We start from the raw sequence: 18,198 nt of genomic DNA, 5'->3' as shown, positions 1-18,198 counted from the left end.
TAAACTCAGTGTATATACCCAAGTTATTGTTACTCATTATGAATTTATTCCTCGTGTTATTTTTCAATGTTTCTCTGCATTGTCTGAAAAGGGCAGTAAGTAAGCATTTCATTGTTAGTCTACATCTTTTTACGAAACGTGACACATACAATGTCATTTGATGAGCGCTGATTGCGTATCATAAAAGTAGATATATCAGAGGAAATGCACATTTGGATGAGACAACCAAAGTACTGTGTTCATGTTCTTCAGGAAGCATGGCATGATTTACATATTTTCAAAGTAACCAGAAGAGACTTTCCAGAGAGACTAGAGATGTAGCTAGCTGGGAATGCAATGACGTAAAAAAAACTGGGACTGCTTAAACAGGCGCGCGCACACATAGCAGGCAGGGTTGATTTTGTGATGCAAGAGATGTAGGGGGTTTAGGTAGTGAGCTGAGCTCGCTAACAGTATCTCACACACCCCTCAGTCAGTGTCAATTCTATCTAAAACTGCACCAGTCCGCGTTAGCAAATGTACAAGTGCCCAAGCCGATAGAAACAGCCATTCCTGAAAATGTAAAACGTTACCTAGCTAACGTTCGACAAGTTCTATCCGTGCGTGGGAAACTGTAGCAAATATCACTAGTTAATCGACAAAACAGGGTCTGTCACACACTGTTTGAGTTGCCTCTTCGTGTGTGGCTTGGTAACAATGACTATGTACGACAGTTAGCCAGCGAGACGTCGTAGGCACTGTTCTCTCGAGAAGCGGTCCGCATACATGTTCTGAACTAGTTAGTAGTAGCTAACTAACGTTTAAATATTTACCTTGCGTTTCCTGGTTTCGGCAGACCCACTCCACACAAAGCATTGGTAAATGACCCGTAGATTCTGTTTCCAGTTATCCACTTTGAACCCGTTCACATGGGGGCACCCGGCTGGACTCATGACAGTAACAACATTCGTTTTGCGTATTTTTAGCAATGAAACGTGCTCCGTCCTTGTCCTGACGTTAAATAATTAGCTATCTAGTTACGTTTAACGTTAGTTAGCAAGCTATCCACCGATTGTTCCGATTTGGCTAGCTTGAGAGGTAGCCACAGCTAAATCGGAGGTTAATGCAGTACACATCAATGCAATCCTTGAGTAATCCCATTCCAGATTTTTGACATTTTTCTGCAATTAAATCCACATTTGGGTCGTATTTGTCGTTGTCCACACTTCAGTAGCTATAGCTTTAGTTCCAATTATTTTAGCTAGCTAATGTTCGGCAAAGGAATTTCAACAGAACACCGCGAGCGTTGCTACAAGCCCCACCTCATTCATATCTCGATCTGCCAATGGAAAGGGGTGCCTGGTTTTGATTGGCGTGTGTGGGTATCGTTTCCGTATTATGTCCCGCCCCTATGCGGAAACTGATATTGTGATTGGCTCCATTATTTATTACAAGCCATATCCGCTCGTCAAACGACTCCCATTGGCTACATGAACCTTCATGCTTCCTCTCCGGTAGTCCTCTTTCCTTGGGGGACACACTGTTTTCACGTCATTTCGCCCAGTGGGCGGTGCTATACATCAAGGTGGGCGGTGCTATACATCAAGGTGGGCGTACATTTCTGCACGCATATGTGTAACAGTGTTGCTTCCGTCCCTCTCCTCGCCCCTACCTGGGCTTGAACCAGGGACCCTCTGCACACATCGACAACAGTCACCCTCGAAGCACCGTTACCCGTCGCTCCTCAAAATCCGCGGCAACTACTTCAAGGTCTCAGAGCGAGTGACGTCACCGATTGAAACGCTACTAGTGCGCACCGCTAACTAGCTAGCCATTTCACACCGGTTACATATGGATGCACACAGGGCGAGAACTGAGCCAAGAGCTTGCTTAAATCCGGATCTTGGAGTCTATTTTCAACCCACTGCCTAACTACAGTATGGATGTTATTGTTTTATCAGGGAGTAACAAAGAATGTAATGTCATAAATGACGTAAATGTAATTGTTGAATTCACATTATGTTTGCTATTTCATGCAGCCACAGAATAGAAAGAAGCTAAGCAAATAATTTTGTATTAGAATTTCGCATTGTTTAAAGTTCAGAGATATCATTCACGCAAAGTAATGAGACAGGATGTGTAAGTATGCCTCCAGGATATTAAAGTTAAAGTTGGCCTTATGTATTCACCTTATTTAAGAACCCGGAAACAAAACAATGTCACGTTCTGTTTTGTGGAGGACTTCCGTTTTGGCGTTCTTGCCGTTTTGCAAACGTTAGCTAGTGACCTCAAAACGCACTTAAGAAGAGTTTGGAAGGGGCCAATGTTCCAGGGGGGAGCCTTCTGCACAAGTGTATCAAAGCTAAACCAAACCGTCATCAAGTTCCAGCAACAGCAACAGCAGCCTCATGGTGAACATGGCATCAACATGCAGTGTCAGAAATGCTGTCATTTTATGATGCTTATGTTAAGCTGGAGGAGTGTAAATGTGCCAGCTTGGAGGAGGTCACTAAAGCAGAGTGCCTCCCATGTGTGGTATGACACACATACATTTCAGATAACTACCAGCTCAGCAAAGAAGGTTCCTGTGCGCACCTCAACAAATCCTGACAACTTTGTGCGGGAGCATCTCTTCCCCACGTTCCATGGGAACTCAGCAACCACATATGGCAAGGAGAACGAGCAGGTGGCCTACACATGGATGGAGAGCTGTGGGTTTAGTCTGGAAATTAGAGGCACAGTAGTGAGTGTCAAGGAGCCAAGGCTTTCTGCAAGCCCAGATGGAGTGTTAATCTCTCAAGAACTTCTAGAAATCAAATGTCCTGTTCTGAGTAAGAAATGTGAGTCTCTGACTGAACTGTTTTCTGGCAAACTCACCGATGTGAAGCTGGTGGATGGGGTTCGTCAGCTGCAACCTAATGGAGCCCGTGGGTACTACATGGTGCAAATGGGCATGTTCTGCACAGGACTGGAGAGATGCAAACTGCTTGTCTGGGCTCCATCCGAGCAAGTTGTTATTGGTGTGCCATTTGATGTGAAGTTCTGTGCTGATGTCATCCCTAAACTGACGGCAATCTGTTTCACACATATGCTGCCAAGGATAGTAGATGAGTTCCAGTCAGGCAGACTAACTCTGTGCTCCAAATATAGTCATCTATGTGGTATCTAGGCTCGGGCCTAATATTTTAGTTCTTATATTATGTGCCTTGTAAAGCTCTCTCTGTCAGCTCTACCTTATTATCTAAGCATAACTCTTGATTTATGCTTTGTTTTGTCTTGCACAGTTCTCTTCATATGCACATTTACCTGATTATATTTTATATTATATTAGAACTCTAGAGCTCTGTCAGAGGGACCATCGGGTTCTTGGTCACCTCCCTGACCAAGGCCCTTCTCCCCCGATTGCTCAGTTTGGCCGGGCGCCCAGCTCTAGGAAGAGTCTTGGGGACCTTCAATGCTGCAGACATTTTTTGGTACAATTCCCCAGATCTGTGCCTCGACACAATCCTGTCTCAGAGCTCTACTGACAATTCCTTCGACCTCATGGCTTGGTTTTTGTTCTGACATGCACTGTCAACTGTGGGACCTTATATAGACAGGTGTGTGCCTTCCCAAATCATGTCCAATCAATTGAATTTACCACAGGTGGACTCCAATCAAGTTGTAGAAACATCTCAAGGATGATCAATGGAAACAGGATGCACCTGAGCTCAATTTCGAGTCTAATAGCAAAGGGTCTGAATACTTATGTAAATAAGGTATTTCTGTTTAATACGTTTGCAAAAATGTCTAAAAATGTGTTTTCGTTTTGTCATTATGGGGTATTGTGTGTAGATTGATGAGGAACATTTATTATTTAATCAATTTTAGAATAAGGCTGTAACATAACAAAATGTTGAAAAAGTCAAGGGGTCTGAATACTTTCCAAATGCACTGTATATACACAGTATCTCATGTGGATTAAATTATATTGTATAAAGTTACATTTCAGATGTATGAACATTCTCACTGCTCACTCAGGATCCTCATGGATGATCTCACCCTGCATGTTAACAAGTGCTGCACAGATTCTAAGGACTTTGTCCATTTTGTGTGTCAGGTTGATGGGAACAGTCTGGCAGAGGATTTTGAACACCTTGAGTTGTCTGATAACTCTCTCAACATGTATACGCACATTAGCTATCCTTCTTGTGCTTGTGACATCCTCGTCAGACAGCTGGCCTCCTTTATAAGAGAAGGCTGGTATGGCAAGGTTCACCTTCCTCTCATACAGCAGATCTCGGATGGTGAAGCCCCTGTCTGCCATAACTTCATCGCCAGGCCAAAGGTATTCCAGGAAGCTAGAGTTTTGGGTGATGAACTTGTCACGTCACTGCCACTGCCTCTATATACAGGAGAAATTAACATAATGAGTACACATGGAGCAATGTCAACCAAATACTTGAGAGTATTGCTGGAATAATAGTGGCTGTATGACTCTGGAATCAAGATTGTGTGCTTTCTGAAGAGTGGTTTCAGGGCAGTCGATGATGCAAGTGGTGTCGGGGAACTTCACTTTGAAGCACTGAGGCTGGATTGTCTCCCTCGGCAGCCATGGAATGTGCTCCTCCATTGTGTCAATCCAGTAGGAAAGGATTCTTCTCACTACTCCCTGGGACACAGCAAAGCATTCAGCAAGATCACCCTGGAGTAGATTCAGCTTCAGCTTCATCAAGGTTATCAGTATTTGATCAGTGATATACATTTTGAAGTTAGCCGTGTAGAATTTCTGCAGTAAAGCTACATGGTCAAAGAAAACACTAAGAAGAAGGTCCGTATACAACGCTGAGCTAGTGTCATTCTTCAGGATGGTGTGGGTGAATGTCTCTCCACCACCACATTGGGTTTGTTTGTGGCAGGAGGGCTTGTTGACTGGTTCACTTGACACGTAGCTTTGATCAGTCAGTGCTGAAACCTCCCATTGAGTATCAGCACAGTTGTCTTCATCTGTCAAACAAACATGGTCATGGTTAGGTAAAAAACAACAACACTTGAACTTTTAATAATTTAGCTAGTTAGACATTTCATGAGTATCACCAGTGGCATGCCAGCAATGATGGGGATAATCATGGCATGGGGGAGACATTGTCAGACAGAAGTTGTTGGATAGCTAACAATGTAGGGACAAACTAGCTAAGGTAGTTAGCTACCAACACTATATTAGCTAGCAACACTGTATCAGATGGGCTGCCCTCAAGTTAGCTAGCTAAGCGAGTATAAGCTAGGCAACAGTTAGCTAGCTACAGTATGTTAGGACTTAGGAGTGGCAATCTACTACTAACATACAGTGCCTTGCAAAAGTATTCATCCCCCTTGGAGTTTTTCCTATTTTGTTGCATTAAAACCTGTAATTTAAATTGATTTTCATTTGGATTTCATGTAATGGACATACACAAAATAGTTGAAATTGGTGAAGTGAAATGAAAAAAATAACTCATCCCCTTTGCTATGAAACCCCTAAATAAGATCTGGTGCAACCAATTACCTCCAGAAGTCACATAATAAGTGTCACATGATCTCAGTATATATACACCTGTTCTGAAAGGCACCAGAGTCTGTAACACCACTAAGCAAGGGGGTACCACCAAGCAAGTGGCACCATGAAGACCAAGGAGCTCTCCAAACAGGTCAGGGACAAAGTTGTGGAAGGGTACAGATCAGGGTTTGGTTATAAAAAAATATCAGAAACTTTGAACATCCCACGGAGCACCATTACATCCATTATATTCAAGCTACCTGGGGCGGCAGGTAGCTTAGTGGTTAAGAGCGTTGTGCCAGTAACCGAAAGGTCGCTGGTTCTAATCCCCGAGCCGACTAGGTGAAAAATCTGTCGATGTGCCCTTGAGCAAGGCACCTAACCCTAATTGCTGGTACCACAACAAACCTGCCAAGAGAGGGCTGCCCACCAGAACTCACGGACCAGGCAAGGAGGGCAATAATCAGAGAGGCAACAAAGATAACCCTGAAGGAGCTGCAAAGCTCCACAGCGGAGATTGGAGTATCTGTCCATAGGACCACTTTAAGCCGTACACTCCACAGAGCTGGGCTTTACCGAAGAGTGGCCAGAAAAAAATAAGCAAACACGTTTGGTGTTCGCCAAAAGGCATGTGTGAGACTCCCCAAACATATGGAAGAAGGTACTCTGGTCAGATATACTAAAATTGAGCATTTTGGCCATCAAGGAAAATGCTATGTCTGGCGCAAACCCAACACCTCTCATCACCCCGAGAACACCATCCCCACAGTGAAGCATGGTGGTGGCAGCATCATGCTGTGGGGATGTTTTTCATCTGCAGGGACTGGTAAACTGGTCAGAATTGAAGGAATGATGGATGGAGCTAAATACAGGGAAATTCTTGAGGGAAACCTGTTTAAGTCTTCCAGAGATTTGAGACTGGGACGGAGGTTCACCTTCCAGCAGGACAATGACCCTAAGCATACTGCTAAAGCAACACTCGAGTGGTTTAAGGGGAAACATTTAAATGGCTTGGAATGGCCTAGTCAACACCCAGACCTCAATCCAATTGAGAATCTGTGGTATGACTTAATGATTGCTGTACACCAGCGGAACCCATCCAATTTGAAGGAGCTTGAGCAGTTTTGCCTTGAAGAATGGGAAAAAATCCCAGTGGCTAGATGTGCCAAGCTTATAGAGACATACCCCAAGAGACTTTCAGCTGTAATTGCTACAAAAGGTGGCTCTACAAAGTATTGACTTTGGGGGGGCATCGCAGTGCTAGCTGTGCCACTAGAGATCCTTGTTCGAGTCCAGGTTCTGTTGCAGCCGGCCGCGACCGGGAGACCCATGGGGCGGCGCACAATTGGCCCAGCGTCGTTCAGGGTAGGGGAGGGTTTGGCCGGCTGGGATGTTCTTGTCCCATCGCGCACTAGCGACTCCTTTTGCGGGCCGGGCACAGTGCACGCTGACTCGGTCGCCAGGTGTACGGTGTTTCCTCCGACACATTGGTTCGGCTGGCTTCCGGGTTAAGCGGGCACGGTGTCAAGAAGCAGTGTGGCTCAGTTGGGTTGTGTTTCGGAGGACTCTCGACCTTCGCCTCTCCCGTGTCCGTACGGGAGTGGCAGTGATGGGACAAGACTGTAACTTCCAATTGGATACCACAAAATTGGGGAGAAAAAGTGGGTAAAATACAAAAAATATATATATATATTTTGCATCTTCAAAGTGGTAGGCATGTTGTGTAAATCAAATGATACAAGCCCCCCAAAAAATCTAATTTAATTCCAGGTTGTAAGGCAACAAAATAGGAAAAATGCCAAGGGGGGTTAATACTTTTGCAAGCCACTGTAGTTAGCTAAGCTAGCTAACTTCTGCCTGATTCAGGACACCCCATCTGTGACGATAACTAGCGAGTAGCAGCTGGCAGCATTCGTGCAAAACTGAAAGTGCGAACCACCGCATTTAACCACGGCAAGGTGACTTGCAACATGGACATGTACAAACAGACCAGCTATGTACTCCGTAAGATAATCAAAGAGGCAAAATGACAGTACAGGGTCAAAGTGGAGTCGCAATAACAAGACACTAGACGTATGTTGCAGGGACTCCAGATAATCACAGATTATAAAGGGAAATCCAGCCACGTCGCGGACACTGACGTATCGCTCCCGACAAGCTAAACACCTTCTTAGCCTGCTTCTAGCAAAACACAGAGCCACTGACGCAGGCCACCGCCGCTCACGAGGACTGTCAGCTCCGTGGCCGACGTGTGTAAGACATTTAAGCGTGTTAACCCTCACAAGGCTGCCTGGGTCTGAACCCTGCCCTGTGCAACTGGGTCCTGGACTTCCTGATGGGCCGACCTCAGGGCCCCACAAGGGTGCGTGCTCAGCCCCTTCCTGTACTCCCTGTTCACCCATGACTGCATGGCCACGCACGTCTCCAACTCAATCATCAAGTTTGCTGACAACACTACAGTGATAGGCCTGATTAACAACAATAAGGAGACAGCCTACAGGGAGGAGGTGAGGGCCCTGGCAGTGTGAGGCCAGGAAAATAACCTCTCCTTCAATGTCAATAAAATGAAGGAGCTGATCGTGGACTTCAAGAGACAGCAGAGAGAACACGCCCCATCCACATTGAATGGAGAGGGTGAAAAGCTTCAAGTTCCTCGGCGTGCATATCACTGACAACTTGAAAAGGTCCATTCACACAGACAGTGTGGTGAAGAAGGCACAATAGCACCTCTTCAACCTTAGGAGGCTTTAGAAATTAGGCTTGGCCCCTAAGACCCTCACAAACTTCTACAGATGCACCATTAAGAGCATCCTGTCAGGCTGTATAACCGCCTGCTATGGCAATTGCACCGTCCGCAAACGCAGGGCTCTCCAGAGGGTGGTGCGGTCAGCCCAACGCATAACCGGCGGCATTCTGCCTGCTCTCCAAGACATCTACAGCATCCGGTGTCACACGAAGGCCAAGAAGATCATCAAAGACCTCAGCCACCTGAGGCACGGCCTGTTCACTGCGCTACCATCTAGAAGGCGGAGACAGTACAGGTGCATCAAAGCTGGGACCGAGAGACTGAAGAACAGCTTCTATCTCTAGGCCATCAGACTGTTAAATAGTCACCACTAGCTGGCCTCCGCCCAGTACCCTGCCCTGAACCTTAGTCACTGTTACTAGACGGCTATCACCTGGTACTCTACCCGGCACCTTAGAGACTGCTGCCCTATGTACATTTTTATTTTATTTAACCTTTATTTAACCAGGTAAGCCAGTTGAGAACAAGTTCTCATTTACAACTGCGACCTGGCCAAGATAAAGCAAAGCAGTGCGATAAAAAAACAACAACACAGAGTTACATATGGAATAAACAAAACGTACAGTCAATAACACAATAGAAAATCTATATACAGTGTGTGCAAATGTAGTAAGTTAGGGAGGTAAGGCAATAAATAGGCCATAGTGCAAAATAATTACAATTATAATTTAGTATTAACACTGGAGTGATAGATGTGCAGAAGATGATGTGCAAATAGAGATACTGGGGGCATGGGCAAGTTGCAGCGGAGGGTGCAGAGCTGGTGGCCGGGGTAGGGGTAGCCAGGTGGAAAGCATGGCCAGCCATAGCAAAATGCTTGTTGAAATATTCGATTATCGTAGATTTATCGGTATTGACAGTGTTTCCTAGCCTCAGTGCAGTGGGCAGCTGGGAGGAGGTGCTCTTATTCTCCATGGACTTTACAGTGTCCCAAAACTTTTGGGAGTTAGTGCTACAGGATGCACATTTCTGTTTGAAAAAGTTAGCCTTTGCTTTCCTAACTTACATTTACATTTTACATTTTAGTCATTTAGCAGACGCTCTTAACCAGAGCGACTTACAGGAGCAATTAGGGTTAAGTGCCTTGCTCAAGGGCACATTAACGTCATTTAGCAGACGCTCTTAGCCAGAGCGACTCACAAATTGGTGCGTTCACCCTATAGCCAGTGGGATAACCACTTTACAATTTGGGGGGGGGGGGGGGGGGGGGGGGTTAGAAGGAATACTTTATCCTATCCCAGGTATTCCTTAAAGAGGTGGGGTTTCAAATGTCTCCGGAAGGTGGTGAGTGACTCCGCTGTCCTGGCGTCGTGAGGGAGCTTGTTCCACCATTGGGGTGCCAGAGCAGCGAACAGTTTTGACTGGGCTGAGCGGGAGCTATGCTTCCGCAGAGGAAGGGGAGCCAGCAGGCCAGAGGTGGATGAACGCAATGTCCTCGTTTGGGTGTAGGGACTGATCAGAGCCTGAAGGTACAGAGGTGCCGTTCCCCTCACTGCTCCATAGGCAAGCACCATGGTCTTGTAGCGGATGCGAGCTTCAACTGGAAGCCAGTGGAGTGTGCGGAGGAGGGGGGTGACGTGAGAGAACTTGGGAAGGTTGAACACCAGACGGGCTGCGGCATTCTGGATGAGTTGTAGGGGTTTAATGGCACAGGCAGGGAGCCCAGCCAACAGCGAGTTGCAGTAGTCCAGACGGGAGATGACAAGTGCCTGGACCAGGACCTGCGCCGCTTCCTGTGTAAGGCAGGGTCGCACTCTCCAAATGTTGTAGAGCATGAACCTGCAGGAGCGGGTCACCGCCTTGATGTTGGCGGAGAACGACAGGGTGTTATCCAGGGTCACGCCTAGGCTCTTCGCACTCTGGGAGGAGGACACAGCGGAGTTGTCAACCGTGATGGCGAGATCATGGAACGGGCAGTCCTTCCCCGGGAGGAAGAGCAGCTCCGTCTTGCCAGGGTTCAGCTTGAGGTGGTGATCCGTCATCCATACTGATATGTCTGCCAGACATGCAGAGATGCGATTCGCCACCTGGTTATCAGAAGGGGGAAAGGAGAAGATTAGTTGTGTATCGTCAGCGTAGCAATGATAGGAAAGGCCATGTGAGGATACGACAGAGCCAAGTGACTTGGTGTATAGGGAGAAAAGGAGAGGGCCCAGAACCGATCCCTGGGGGACACCAGTGGTGAGAGCACGTGGTGCGGAGACAGCTTCCCGCCACGCCACTTGGTAGGAGCGACCGGTCAGGTAGGACGCAATCCAGGAGTGAGCCGCGCCGGAGATGCCCATCTCGGAGAGGGTGGAGAGGAGGATCTGATGGTTCACAGTATCAAAGGCAGCAGACAGGTCTAGAAGGACAAGAGCAGAGGAGAGAGAGTTAGCTTTAGCAGTGCGGAGAGTCTCCGTGACACAGAGAAGAGCAGTCTGAGTTGAATGACCAGTCCTGAAACCTGATTGGTTTGGATCAAGAAGGTCATTCTGAGAGAGATAGCAAGAGAGTTGGCTAAAGACGGCACGCTCAATAGTTTTGGAAAGAAAAGAAAGAAGGGATACTGGTCTGTAGTTGTTGACATCAGTGGGGTCGAGTGTTGGTTTTTTGAGAAGGGGAGTAACTCTCGCTCTCTTGAAGACGGAAGGGACATGGCCAGCGGTCAAGGATGAGTTGATCAGCGAGGTGAGGTAGGGGAGAAGGTCACCGGAGATGGTCTGGAGAAGGGAGGAGGGGATGGGGTCAAGCGGGCAGGTTGTTGGGCGGCCTGCAGTCACAAGTCGCAGGATTTTATCTGGAGAGAGAGGGGAGAAAGAAGTCAAAGCATAGGGTAGGGCAGTGTGAGCAGGACCAGCAGTGTCATTAGACTTAACAAACGAGGATCGGATGTCGTCAACCTTCTTTTCAAAGTGGTTGACGAAGTCATCCACAGAGAGAGAGGAGGGGGGGGGGGGGGATTCAGGAGGGAGGAAAATGTGGCAAAGAGCTTCCTAGGGTTAGAGGCAGATGCTTGGAATTTAGAGTGGTAGAAGGTGGCCTTAGCAGCAGAAACAGATGAAGAAAATGTAGAGAGGAGGGAGTGAAAAGATGCCAGGTCGGCAGGGAGTTTAGTTTTCTTCCATTTCCGCTCCGCTGCCCGGAGCTCTGTTCTGTGAGCTCGCAATGAGTCATCAAGCCACGGAGCTGGAGGGGAGGACCGAGCCGGCCGGGAGGATAGGGGACACAGAGAGTCAAAGGATGCAGAAAGGGAGGAGAGGAGGGTTGAGGAGGCAGAATCAGGAGATTGGAGGGAGAAGGATTGAGCAGAGGGAAGAGATGATAGGATGGAAGAGGAGAGAGTAGTGGGAGAGAGAGAGCAAAGGTTGCGGCGGCGCATTACCGTCTGTGTAGGGGCAGAGTGAGTAGTGTGGGAGGAGAGTGAGAGAGAAAAGGAAACAAAGTAGTGGTCGGAGACATGGAGGGGAGTTGCAGTGAGATTAGTAGAGGAGCAGCATCTAGTGAAGATGAGGTCAAGCGTATTGCCTGCCTTGTGAGTAGGGGGGGACGGTGAGAGGGTGAGGTCAAAAGAGGAGAGGAGTGGAAAGAAGGAGGCAGAGAGAAATGAGTCAAATGTGGACATAGGGAGGTTGAAATCCCCCAAAACTGTGAGGGGTGAGCCATCCTCAGGGAAGGAACTTATCAAGGCGTCAAGCTCATTGATGAACTCTCCAAGGGAACCTGGAGGGCGATAGATGACAAGGATATTAAGCTTAAATGGGCTAGTGACTGTGACAGCATGGAATTCAAATGAGGAGATAGACAGATGGGTTAGGGGAAAAATTGAGAATGTCCACTTGGGAGAGATGAGGATTCCTGTACCACCACCCCTCTGACCAGATGCTCTCGGGGTATGCGAGAACACATGGTCAGACGAGGAGAGAGCAGTAGGAGTAGCGGTGTTTTCAGTGGTGATCCATGTTTCCGTCAGCGCCAGGAAGTCGAGGGACTGGAGGTTGGCATAGGCTGGGATGAAGTCAGCTTTGTTGGCAGCAGAACGGCAGTTCCAGAGGCTGCCTGCGACCTGGAACTCCACGTGGGTGGTGCGTGCAGGGACCACCAGGTTGGAGAGGCAGCAGCCACGCGGTGTGGTGCGTTTGTGTAGCCTGTGCAGAGAGGAGAGAACAGGGATAGGCAGAGGCATAGTTGACAGGCTGTAGCAAATGGCTACAAAAATGCAGAGGAGATCGGAATGAAATGGACTAAGCATCTGGGAGCGGAGAGAGCAGGGCCTCCCTCACCAAAAACTTCTACCTCAGAAACTAAAATTGTTTCACTGAACCACCCGAACAAAAAACTCTCCCAACTTCCGCCTTTGGAAATCAGAATTGTTGTGAACCACAGCGGTTCAATGTTTAAAGGAATAGACTCAACCCACTTTGTTCAGCTAGCCAACTATGACACCATAGCCAACTAGCAGACTAGCATCCAATAACAATAACACACCGTTTAGCACCAACACTTGGTCACAACAAACCACCAATAATGTGATAACACACTAAACAGATCATTCGTGTCTGTGTCAAGTTCCTTTCATGACGCAGCAATGATTAGACGTTGGCTAGCTAGGACAATTATATTGTGGTTAGCTACTACAGTACAGCCAGCTGGTCATGTTGGGTAGCTAGCAATGGCCACTGTGTTGACTCTGTTTGAAGAACGGCTAGCTAGCTAGCTTCGTGCTACAGCCGGCACGGCCGAGGACACTGCCAAGACACAGTAACTACCCACAACAACCCACGAAGCCTAGCTATGACGCCGTAGCCAACCTGCAAGCTAGCATCCATTAGCACACAACTTAGCATCAACACCTGGCCACAACAAACTGCCAAGAGTGTGTCAGCACACCAAACAGACAATTCAAGTCCGTGTCGAGTTCCCTTCACAACGCAGCAAAAATTTTTTTTAAATTTAAAATAAAAATAATAATAAAAAAAAATAAAAAAATAAAAAAATAAAAAAATAAAAAAAAATAAAAATAAACGTTGGAACCAGCTCTCCAGCGTTGCTAATCGTTACCAGTAGCTACCCGCTAGCTAGCTAGCCTCGTGCCTCGATACTAACCTACAACTACCCACGGAAACCTACAATAACAACAGCACCAACCTACAATATACACTGATTGTGTATATTGTTTCCTGACTTCCCTGAAAAGTTGCATATCGCGGGGGCTGTTCGATGCTAATATAATATGCCACAGGATGTTTTTCTGCTGGTCAAGGGCAGTCAAGTCTGGGGTGAACCAGGGGCTATATCTGTTCTTTGTTCTGAATTTTTTGAATGGGGCATGCTTATTTAAGATGGAGAGGAAAGCATTTTTAAAGAACAACCAGGCATCCTCTACTGACGGAATGAGGTCAATATCCATCCAGGATACCCGGGCCAGATCAATTAGAAAGGCCTGCTCGCTGAAGAGTTTTAGGGAGCGTTTGACAGTGATGAGGGGTGGTCGTTTGACCGCGGACCCATTACGGATGCAGGCAATGAGGCAGTGATCGGATAAGATCCTGGTTGAAGACAGCGGAGGTGTATTTAGAGGGTAAATTAGTCAGGATGATATCTATGAGGGTGCCCATGTTAACGGATTTAGGGTTGTACCTGGTAGGTTCCTTGATAATTTGTGTGAGATTGAGGGCATCTAGTTTAGATTGTAGGACGGCCGGGGTGTTAAGCATATCCCAGTTTAGGTCACCAAGCAATACGAACTCTGAGGATAGATGGGGGGCAATCAATTCACATATGGTGTTCAGGGCACAGCTGGGGGCTGAGGGGGGTCATTTCAGAATCTTTGGTGACCTTCCTAAGCCAGGATTCAGACTGCTAGAACATCAGGGTTGGCGGAGTGTGCTAACGCAGTGAATAACTCAAACTTAGGGAGGAGGCATCTGATGTTAACATGCAAGAAACCAAGGCTTTGGCGGTTACAGAAGTCAACAAATGATAGCGCCTGGGGAGCAGGAGTGATACTGGGGGCTACAGGGCCTGGGTTAACCTCTACATTACCAGAGGAACAGAGGAGGAGTAGAATAAGGATACGGCTAAAGGCTTTAAGTACTGGTCTTCTAGTACGTTGGGTACAGAGAAAAAAAGGGGCAGATTTCCGGGCGTTGTAGAATAGATTCAGGGCATTATGTACAGACAAGGATATGGAAGGATATGAGTACAGTGGAGGTAAACCTAAGCGTTGGGTAAAGATGAAAGAGATAGCATCACTGGAGGCACCGATTGAGCCGGTCTCCGCGTGTGTGGGGGGTGGGACAAAGGAGCTATCTGAGCCAGGTTGAGCAGGACTGGGGGCTCTACATTTAAAAAGTACAGTTAGAACTAACCGAAACAGCAATAGGCAAGGCAAATTGACATGGGAGAGAGGCATAAAGCAGTCACAGATGCTATTCGAGAGAGCTAAGACAACAGCTGGTAATGGCGACGAAAGTTTGAGCTGAGGCTAAACAAGATGGGGTACCGTATAAAGGAACAGTCCAGCAGGCATCAGCAGTGTAGCTGAGTGATCATAAGGTCCAGTGAACAGCAATAAGTAAGTCCGGGAGCAGTTCAGTGGCTGCTACGCTACAGGAGAGCTGGAGGCACGGCTGTTGATTGCGTGTGCTAGCGGGCCGGGGCTAGCAGATGGATCTTCGTGGTCGTCGCAACGGGAAGCCTGTTGAACCACATCAGACGATTACGTCGGCAGACCAGTCGTGATGGATCGGCGGGGCTCCGTGTCAACACCAGGAGGTCCCGTCCGGTTGACAGAGAGGTAGATAGCCGGGAGATGGGCTTGGCTCGAGGCTAGCTCAAGGCTAACTGGGGTTAGCTTCAGGACAGTGGTGATTATCCAACAATGACAACAGCCATTCGGTTGCAGCTAGCTAGTTGCGATGATCCGGTGTTAAGGTCCAGTGATTCAGTGATTCCGGCAGAAAATCTGATATGCTCTGGCGCGATAGCGCGATGTGCAGACTGTGCAGACTGGCCGACAATTGTCCAGGCTAGAGCTGGCTGGTAGGTAGTGCAGGCCACGGCCACGGACAATGGTGAAGACCGCTAACGGTGGCTAATAGCAAGTAGCTAGTTAGCTGGCTAGCTGGCTAGTTTCAGCCAGAGGTTCTGGATAAAAATGTATGAAGAAACAACAGAATCCGTTCCACATTGGGTGAGGCGGGTTGCAGGAAAGTATATTTAGTTAAAGGATGGAAAGTGAGATTGAGAAATATATACGAAAAATACAAAAAAACTAAAAACTGGCTATTTACATGAGGACACTACAGAAAACACGACCGCACTGTTATGCCATCTTGGAATCAGTCATTGAACACTGGTCACTTTAATAATGTTTACATACTGTTTTACCCACTTCATATGTTCATACTGTATTCTAGTCAAGGCTCATCCTATATAACTACTGATCTACACACCTTTTCTTTTCATATATTGTCCATACTATCTATATACTGTCCATACACATCATTATACACACAGAAACACACACACACACACATACAGTGGGGGAAAAAAGTATTTAGTCAGCCACCAATTGTGCAAGTTCTCCCACTTAAAAAGATGAGAGAGGCCTGTAATTTTCATCATAGGTACACGTCAACTATGACAGACAAAATTAGGAGAAAAAATCCAGAAAATCACATTGTAGGATTTTTAATGAATTGATTTGCAAATTATGGTGGAAAATAAGGATTTGGTCACCTACAAACAAGCAAGATTTCTGGCTCTCACAGACAGGTAACTTCTTCTTTAAGATGCTCCTCTGTCCTCCACTCGTTTCCTGTATTAATGGCACCTGTTTGAACTTGTTATCAGTATAAAAGACACCTGTCCACAACCTCAAACAGTCACACTCCAAACTCCACTATGGCCAAGACCAAAGAGCTGTCAAAGGACACCAGAAACAAAATTGTAGACCTGCACCAGGCTGGGAAGACTGAATCTGCAATAGGTAAGCAGCTTGGTATGAAGAAATCAACAGTGGGAGCAATTATTAGGAAATGGAAGACATACAAGACCACTGATAATCTCCCTCGATCTGGGGCTCCACGCAAGATCTCACCCCGTGGGGTCAAAATGATCACAAGAACAGTGAGCAAAAATCCCAGAACCACACGGGGGGACCTAGTGAATGACCTGCAGAGAGCTGGGACCAAAGTAACAAAGCCTACCATCAGTAACACACTACGCCGCCAGGGACTCAGATCCTGCAGTGCCAGAAGTGTCCCCCTGCTTAAGCCAGTACATGTCCAGGCCCGTATGAAGTTTGCTAGAGTGCATTTGGATGATCCAGAAGAGGATTGGGAGAATGTCAGATGAAACCAAAATATAACTTTTTGGTAAAAACTCAACTCGTCGTGTTTGGAGGACAAAGAATGCTGAGTTGCATCTAAAGAACACCATACCTACTGTAAAGCATGGGGGTGGAAACATCATGCTTTGGGGCTGTTTTTCTGCAAAGGGACCAGGACGACTGATCCGTGTAAAGGAAAGAATGAATGGGGCCATGTATCGTGAGATTTTGAGTGAAAACCTCCTTCCATCAGCAAGGGCATTGAAGATGAAACGTGGCTGGGTCTTTCAGCATGACAACGATTCCAAACACACCGCCCGGGCAACGAAGGAGTGGCTTCGTAAGAAGCATTTCAAGGTCCTGGAGTGGCCTAGCCAGTCTCCAGATCTCAACCCCATAGAAAATCTTTGGAGGGAGTTGAAAGTCCATGTTGCCCAGCGACAGCCCCAAAACATCACTGCTCTAGAGGAGATCTGCATGGAGGAATGGGCCAAAATACCAGCAACAGTGTGTGAAGACTTACAGAAAACGTTTGACCTGTGTCATTCCAACAAAGGGTGTATAACAAAGTATTGAGAAACTTTTGTCATTGACCAAATACTTATTTTCCACCATAATTTGCAAATAAATTCATTAAAAATCCTACAATGTGATTTTCTGGATTTTTTTTTTTCATTTTGTCTGTCATAGTTGACATGTACCTATGATGAAAATTACAGGCCTCTCTCATCTTTTTAAGTGGGAGAACTTGCACAATTGGTGGCTGACTAAATACTTTTTTTCCCCACTGTATATATACATATACAGTGCCTTTTTTCACAGTTTGTTAGGTTACAGCCTTATTCTAAAATTGATTAAATTGTTTATTTTCCACATCAATCTACACACAATAGCCCATAATGACAAAGCAAAAACTGGTTTGTAGACATTTTAGCAAAAAAATAAAAACATTACACAGAAATATAATATTTACATACGCATTCAGACCCTTTACTCAGTACTTTGTTGAAGCAACTTTGGCAGCGATTACAGCCTTGAGTCTTCTTGGGTATGACGCTACAAGCTTGGCACATCTGTATTTGGGGAGTTTCTCCCATTCTTCTGTGCAGAGCCTCTCGAGCTCTGTCAGGTTGGATGGGGAATGTCGTTGCATAGCTTTTTTCAGTTCTCTCCAGGTTCAAGTCCGGGCTCTGGGTGGGCCCCTCAAGGACATTCAGAGACTTGTCCCGAAGCCACTCCTGCATTGTCTTGGCTGTGTGCTTAGGGTTGTTGTCCTGTTGGAAGGTGAACCTTCACCCCAGTCTGAGGTCATGAGCGCTCTGGAGCAGGTTTTCATCAAGGATCTCTCTGAACTTTGCTCCGTTCATCTTTGCCTCGATCCTGACTAGTCTCCCAGTCCCTGCCGCTGAAAAACATCCCACAGCATGATGCTGCAACCACCATGCTTCACTGTAGGGATGGGGCCAGGTTTCCTCTAGACGTGACGCTTGGCATTCAGGCCAAAGAGTTCAATCTTGGTTTCATCAGACCAGAGAATCTTGTTTCTCATGGTCTGAGAGTCCTTTAGGCAAATTCCGAGCGGGC

At 46.8% G+C, this 18,198-nt stretch overlaps 1 protein-coding gene across 3 annotated transcripts in view; it reads right to left on the bottom strand.

Annotated features, from left to right (window-relative positions):
• The window catches only part of LOC311101141 (ubiquitin carboxyl-terminal hydrolase 22-like), a 33,980-nt gene extending 32,681 nt beyond the window's left edge, over window positions 1-1,299 (bottom strand). For 2 of the 3 annotated variants that reach the window (XM_084142211.1, XM_084142212.1), the window contains exon 1: window positions 813-1,254. In XM_084142211.1, the coding sequence (XP_083998337.1) occupies window positions 813-932 (120 nt within the window). In that variant the 5' untranslated portion in view covers window positions 933-1,254. Of the gene's footprint in view, window positions 1-812 lie in introns of all 3 variants that reach the window. The other variant, XM_084142213.1, reaches the window with a different exon arrangement.
• Between the last annotated feature and the right edge of the window lie 16,899 nt (window positions 1,300-18,198).

Source organism: Coregonus lavaretus (assembly GCF_964263955.1).
Source record: "Coregonus lavaretus genome assembly, chromosome: 25".
Lineage (NCBI taxonomy): Eukaryota > Metazoa > Chordata > Actinopteri > Salmoniformes > Salmonidae > Coregonus > Coregonus lavaretus.
The sequence above is the reverse complement of the archived record's forward strand: the minus strand, read 5'-3'. Positions and strand labels throughout refer to the sequence as shown.